At 30.8% G+C, this 6,744-nt stretch overlaps 2 protein-coding genes across 2 annotated transcripts; both read right to left on the bottom strand.

The window, feature by feature from the left end:
- Window positions 1–2,100: 2,100 nt before the first annotated feature.
- Kpol_458p5 (uncharacterized protein) lies at window positions 2,101–5,169 on the bottom strand (the record flags this gene model as incomplete). Its single annotated transcript, XM_001643020.1, has 1 exon — window positions 2,101–5,169. One exon carries the CDS (start codon window positions 5,167–5,169, stop codon window positions 2,101–2,103), a length of 3,069 nt encoding a protein of 1,022 aa, XP_001643070.1.
- Window positions 5,170–5,280: 111 nt separating this feature from the next.
- Kpol_458p4 (uncharacterized protein) lies at window positions 5,281–6,141 on the bottom strand (the record flags this gene model as incomplete). Its single annotated transcript, XM_001643019.1, has 1 exon — window positions 5,281–6,141. One exon carries the CDS (start codon window positions 6,139–6,141, stop codon window positions 5,281–5,283), a length of 861 nt encoding a protein of 286 aa, XP_001643069.1.
- Between the last annotated feature and the right edge of the window lie 603 nt (window positions 6,142–6,744).

Raw genomic sequence — 6,744 nt, 5'->3', positions numbered from 1 at the left:
CCACTTCCATCCAAAAAAGAATATTTTTATAAAATAGAACTTTAAAGCATACTTATATTTCAATGTGCTGACTGTTTGATACCGAAATTAATCACTGGCTTTAATATCAGGCAATTTAGCATAATATTATAATGAATTGAAGCAAGGTAAAATAAATATTTCAAATCTGAAATATAATACGAATATTATTTCAACACTAACTTGGGAAGGAAGTAAATTCAACTTGATCCATTTAATTAAAACTGTTAATTCGATTAAGAAGAAAAACCCATTTGGATGCTATAAAATACATTAACAGACATTAAAAACATTCTCGGTTCGCAATAATATCTCATTGGTGATACAACTCGAATATAGGTTTTCGACATTTTTCTAAAACAAAAAAATCGCATAGAAGTAATTGTAACATTGTTATATGTTAACACACACTTAATCTAATAAGTTGGAACTGTTCAATATATAACAGATACTTACACTGCAACTTATCAAAGGGTATTCGTTTCTGTTGAATATTAAATTTTTAATAACAATCCAATGTCTTCTTAGCATCCAGGATCATGCTGCTAATGTGTCTATTTCGGCCACAAGGAATTCACTTGCAAAATTGTAACTCTAATTTAGACACTCACTCTTAAATATAATCTGGTCCACTTCTTAGTATTTCCCCATCCTCTCATCCTACCTCCTATCTTCTGTTACCTGGCCATATGGTATTTTCTTTCTATTTCAATATTTGATTCCAAATACATATGTTAGCTTATACAGTCAAAGAGTAAACAGTTACCTGGTTGTGATAATATATCTATCAGAAGTACACACTATATAATATATAAATTAAACTACACATGGATTAAACCCCATTCTACCTATGCAATGACACAGTTGCAAAATTCCTGATGAGAACACCAATTAATACATCATTAATAGTATAGCGAATTAAACAAAATCATGATGTAATATGACTAAAATTAGTATAAATGGGATTCTGTGATGATATGGATCTTGCAGAAAATGCAATTCTATAATAAGTGCATACTGAATTAAGTTTCAGCTAATAGCCTCTGAACGATAATTTTTTTCTATTATGTTCTATTTCTGCTTCTCAGTTTCTAATTAAGCCCGACATAAGTACGATAATCAAATATATATCATTCCGTGTTAACTATATTCATATTTCTTATAGATGTCTTATAAATTTATAACATTGAAGGAATGCTTATCATAGGTACTTCCAACTCAATTTTACCTAGCTGCTTCTGCAAAACTTCTCTTACCAGTGTTGGATTCTGGGAATCAATAGATGCAAACCAGTATACCAGCAAAACAACAAATCAGCATATAATTAGACCAATTGGATGGAATTGGTAAGGCATCTATAGGGATAGTTTTGTATGTTAATAAAACTATTCTCACCCTTTAGTTATTCTTTCTATAATGATATGTAAGAACAACAGTTTTAGAGGTTTCTAACGTATAATTGTACTTATACCTTAGAACCAATCCAATCAATAATTTGTTTATAATATCCTAACTATGTCTTACTCTGCTACACAGTCTACCCCAACTGATGTTCCTCTATCCAAGGATACATACACCCTGTTGGTTTCGAATCTGCGCTCACAATCGACACTGTCACTATTGAATATTCTCTCGAATAATTGGCTTACTGTTATAGACTAACTTTTATTGTTATGCCATATTTTATATAATAATCTTAATCTCCATGTCATCTTTACCTTAGATGCCAATTCCCATTATCTCACCTTAAATATAACTACTTTAACTACAACTACTTTAATCATCACCACTCTAACTATCACTACCTCTTTTAATATTACCTTACGCCATCACCGTCTTAATACCTTCCCTAACAAACATCACCGACCGGGAAAAACTTTTTCATTTTGTGAGCGAGAAGAAAAGTTTAATCTTTTCAGGGTGAATAACGAATTACAAGAATATTAAAAAGAATATTTCACTTTGGCTTAGAATTGAGATATCAGCCTCGGTGTGATTTGATGGCCTTATAAAACAGACCCTGACATCATTGGATCGTGGCATTGCCACGATTATCTGGTCTGGTTATGACAATGAATGGTCCTATAAGTAATACACATTAACATCACAACAAAGATTTATATCCATTTTAATATACACATATAATATATCTCCAGTACAAAAGTAGCCCGTACTATCATCAGGATATTTGGCTTCCATAAGCAATTTATGATAGTAATAATATATTGGCTGACGTTCGTTGGCATTAGGTATTTCCAACTTTTTAATATTAATCCTAGTCTTCTGTAGTTTCACCCATTGGTGGAACATTTTTACATCTGGCAACTTGTTGAAATATACCTTCAGATGTTTTCGAAAGTCAACATTATAATAAAGTCCAATAAGCATCAAGAGAAATTTCTTATCATCCACAATAACTAAACCTGATTCATTATTACCAATTCCTTCACGATTCATCATATCTTTATTTTGATCATATTTTGAACATTGCTTTAATTTGTCAAACTTAAATAATGATTTAAAGAATTCAAAACTGGTATCCTCAGTGGCCTTAAATAAAGCATTTGCATAATTGCTGAAATTGGATTGATTAAGTTCCGTTATATATTCTTCATATGGCTTGTTCCATAATGTTGGAGCATCTTGAAGTGACCCATTATAGAAATACAAAAAGATGTCGAGCTTATTTTGCTTTAGATATCTCCATTTAACGTTATAAGTATTTACCATCTTTCTGAAATCATGAGCTTCATTCACTTCGAAAGTACTCCGACTGGTAACAAATTTACAATATCTCTTAAGATTTTGATCAAATAACTTCATCATGGTAGATTTTCTTTCAATAAAAGAAAGTATACATTTTAATAGACCTGAGTTTTCTAACTCTGTCACTTCAGCAGAATACATTGCATCAGTCATAGCCATTTTCATAAAAGTAAAACAGCTAATACCACATTGCTTTAGAGTGAATTTTTTGTCCCAACAGTAACAGATACCATCAGTACCTGTACAATCAGAACATAAATCAGAATCATAATAAACAAAATCAGAATCATAAAGAAGAAAATCAAAGTAGGATTGTTCGACACCATCAGCAATCAAAGCTGACTTAGAATTTCCAGTAATTCCTAAGAATTCAAAAATATTACGTGCATTTTTAAATTTTGCATGTAAATCTTCTTTCAAAGTAACTTTAATATTATTTTTGACCATTTCATTATGAAACTTTTTATTTGAAGGAATCATTTCATTCGTTCCTGATGTACAAAATTTTCTCTTTCTAATAACTTCCTCAACACTCGATTTAATAATTTCATTTCTTTCCTCTATCAACCCGTTAATTTTTTTTCCCTTCTTCTTACCTAACACTTCCAACAACCTATCATTATTATTATTATTCAAAAATTTATATGAACCACAACAAGATTCATGCTCAGATATATTTGCTAGACCATAGAAACTACTCATTTGGCTCACGATACACTTGGAATTGATGGAGAATTCATCTCTACATGCTTCATTCCACAGTGTAATACATGCACTCTCCCCTCTAATTCTTCCAGCAGTCTGGATATATTCGTGAATTTGAGGAAGATAATTAACCAAAATAACATATTTCAATTCTGGAATATTAATACCTTCTGAAACCAATTTAGTTCCAACAAGAATTTTTTTTTCTTTGTTCTTTTTGAATCTGTTGAATGAAATGGTTTTTTCTTCAGATGTTAATTTTCCATGAACATAACAAGAAGAAATATTGTTATTAACCAAATTTTGATTTATAATCTCCACCATTTCCCTTTCCTTACGAACAAGAATGATTTTGGGATTATCTATAGTATTAATAATTCCTTCAACCAATTGCAGGGCCAAAGTAATGGATTCAGATCTGTCTTTAGTAAGAATGAATTCCTTATCTATTCTACTTAAAGGAACATTCTTAACAAAATTATACCAAAGAATATTTTTGTTATCAGTAGCATAATAGGTCAAATCTTGCCTATATCCCAAAAATTTAGTCACTTCTCCCATCATATTTTCACCAACAGTACCAGACAGATGTAAAACCTTCCAAGCTTTGTCAAAACAGATATTAGAAATATTAAAAAAAGAGTCCATACGATATTCCTGTTCGCAAACAAGATTGTGAGCTTCATCAATTACCATCATACCTAGTAAAGTATTCTGAAAAATATCATACCAATTGTTGATTAAATTCAAGAACTGTTCTTTTCCGAAGTCATGAAAAGTTCCAAAATAAACATCACAGGTAAGTTCAGCTTCACCACAAAATCCACGATTGCGCAGAATATCTTTAACTTCACCAATTTTCAAAGTACCAGACAGCTTAAAACGATCCATAATATCGTCTAGAAGACAGCTATATGGCACAAATACAAAAGAAACAAAATGCTTATTCCTTTTATTAGTTGATATTATATTCAAAGGTATTTCAAATATAACTGTTTTACCAAAGCCAGGAAGAGCATACACTGGAATAATATCAGAGGAACCAAAACAAACATCAACACAAAGTTCCATCTGTTCTGGTTTAATCTTAAATGAGTCTCCATAAATTTCATCACATTTAGCAATAATGCCTTTCATGTTACCACTTACTAGGAAATTAGGCTTCTCTTTATTTAATTTTACATCTTTAGGAACCAAATTTGAAACTTCATATCCAAGACCCAGTAATTTTATCCAGGATTTGGAAATGAAATATCCATATATTGTTGCTGTGGTATTTTGATATCCTGCCATACCGGTAGAATTAACGCTATACCTCTGGATGTCTGTCGACAAAAAATGACCAGCCTGCCTTGCAGCCGCTGGATCAATACGCATACCAGTATCATCGACAGATAACTCATATCTTTGAATACCAATAATTGCATGTCTTAAGGCCCTAAAATTAAAGCGTAAGTTTTCAAGTTCGCATGAAGGATAGTGTTTAATAAGGAAACTAAACTTATTATAATCGATCAAAGTCCGTCTAATCGGATCAACAAATAAATAAGAATCTAATACTTGAGAAGTGAATTCATTATCACTTAAATCTTGTTGAGGTGTGAGGTCAATAACACATTGATTCAAATTACTTTCGGAACTTATTTCATTTAGTAAATCACGATTCATAACGTAGTTCATCTCATTAGTATGCTTACGAATAATTGGAGATAGAACCAAAATAGCATATATAATATAGTCAGAAGTCAACTCATAGACGACCTTGCATATAGGAATATGGGATTTATTTTTTTAAAAAGTAGTAATGAGCTCCACTGTTTTGTCAATCGGGTTAATGAACAAATTTCTTGCATTACCAGCAAACTTAAGTACTCTCATTTCAGGAAACCTATATGGACTACCAGAAGAGATGTAGATCATCAACATTAAACAAGTTAGACAATCCACAACTAGATTTATAATTCTATTATGATCATCTTCATTATAGAAACCAATTGTTGGAATTACAGATAACTGAGTATCTCTGTTAAACAAATCAGTAATACTTATCTTTGGCTGATCTCTGCTTTCAAAGGGAACACATTTGGGGGATTTGATTGTCATTTCTGCCACCACAGATATATCTCTAAGATCTTTGTAATAATGACCTAGATCTTCTAACTTACTATCGAACAATTTTTTAGCGTCGCTATAAAGATGAACTAAATATTCTTTTTGAAATGACTTACCATCTAACAAATATTTCCCAGGACCTAAAGGTATAAAGGAATGTCCAGGAATATCTGTTATTTCTTTAAGCAGATTCTTATAAGTATCTTTAATTAAACAGTAGGCTTTGCTTTGTTCTAATTCGATAGAAGACGTGAATAATTTTAACGTACTTGAAATATTCTTTAATTGGACACTACGGAATAGAGTTGCATAAGCTGTCCAACATTTCAAGAAATCTAAGATATACCGAAACTTCAAGTATGATATAGTAGATGGTAACTTCTTAGATGGTTTATTCCAATCAAAACAGGATAGACGAATTATCAGATTTAGGTATTCCCTATATTTTTCTTCATCAGTAATAATAGCATAAAAGATTTTACAAATTGTTGGAATATGGCTAGCATTAAAAGCAAACCAGCAAACCAGTATAGGTAGCATCTATATAGAATAATTAAATGAACTCCATAAGTTACATAAAGGGATAATTTTCTATCTTAGTGAAAACTATTCTTGCTCCCTATCTAATCCTTATATAGTTATGTATAATAGAATTAAGGATTAGCGTCTCAACAATATAGTTTAACATGAATCAACAAAAGAGTGATAACTTGGAAACTGTTATTAGTTCTTTCTCAGTTTCTAACCTACATCGACATTCATTATAGGAACCAGGTGTTGAAATCAGTGACCTCCGAATATCTCTATGAAATAAATGAATAATTCTTATCTTTGGCTCATTTCTGCCACTGCAGTTAAATCTTTAATATCTTTGATCATTGTAATAATTCTTTAGTTTTCTTAAATTATCATAGAACATATTTCTAACATCGCTATAATGATCAATGAAATACTCTTCTTGGAAAGCCTTGCCACTAAATAAAAATTTCCTTGCACCTAAAGGCCTATCCATACTGTCATTATCTAGTATTTGCCTATGCTTTACACTCAAATTTCTCATCCAAATAATAATCAACTATCTTTTTTAATTTAAATAATCTAAATTAACACAAACAATTTTGACAACACTAAAATTTATAATTA

This window comes from Vanderwaltozyma polyspora, genomic scaffold (assembly GCF_000150035.1).
Source record: "Vanderwaltozyma polyspora DSM 70294 KpolScaffold458 genomic scaffold, whole genome shotgun sequence".
Taxonomy (NCBI): Eukaryota; Fungi; Ascomycota; class Saccharomycetes; order Saccharomycetales; family Saccharomycetaceae; genus Vanderwaltozyma; species Vanderwaltozyma polyspora.
Note: the sequence above shows the minus strand (reverse complement) of the source record. Positions and strands in the feature narration are given on the sequence as shown.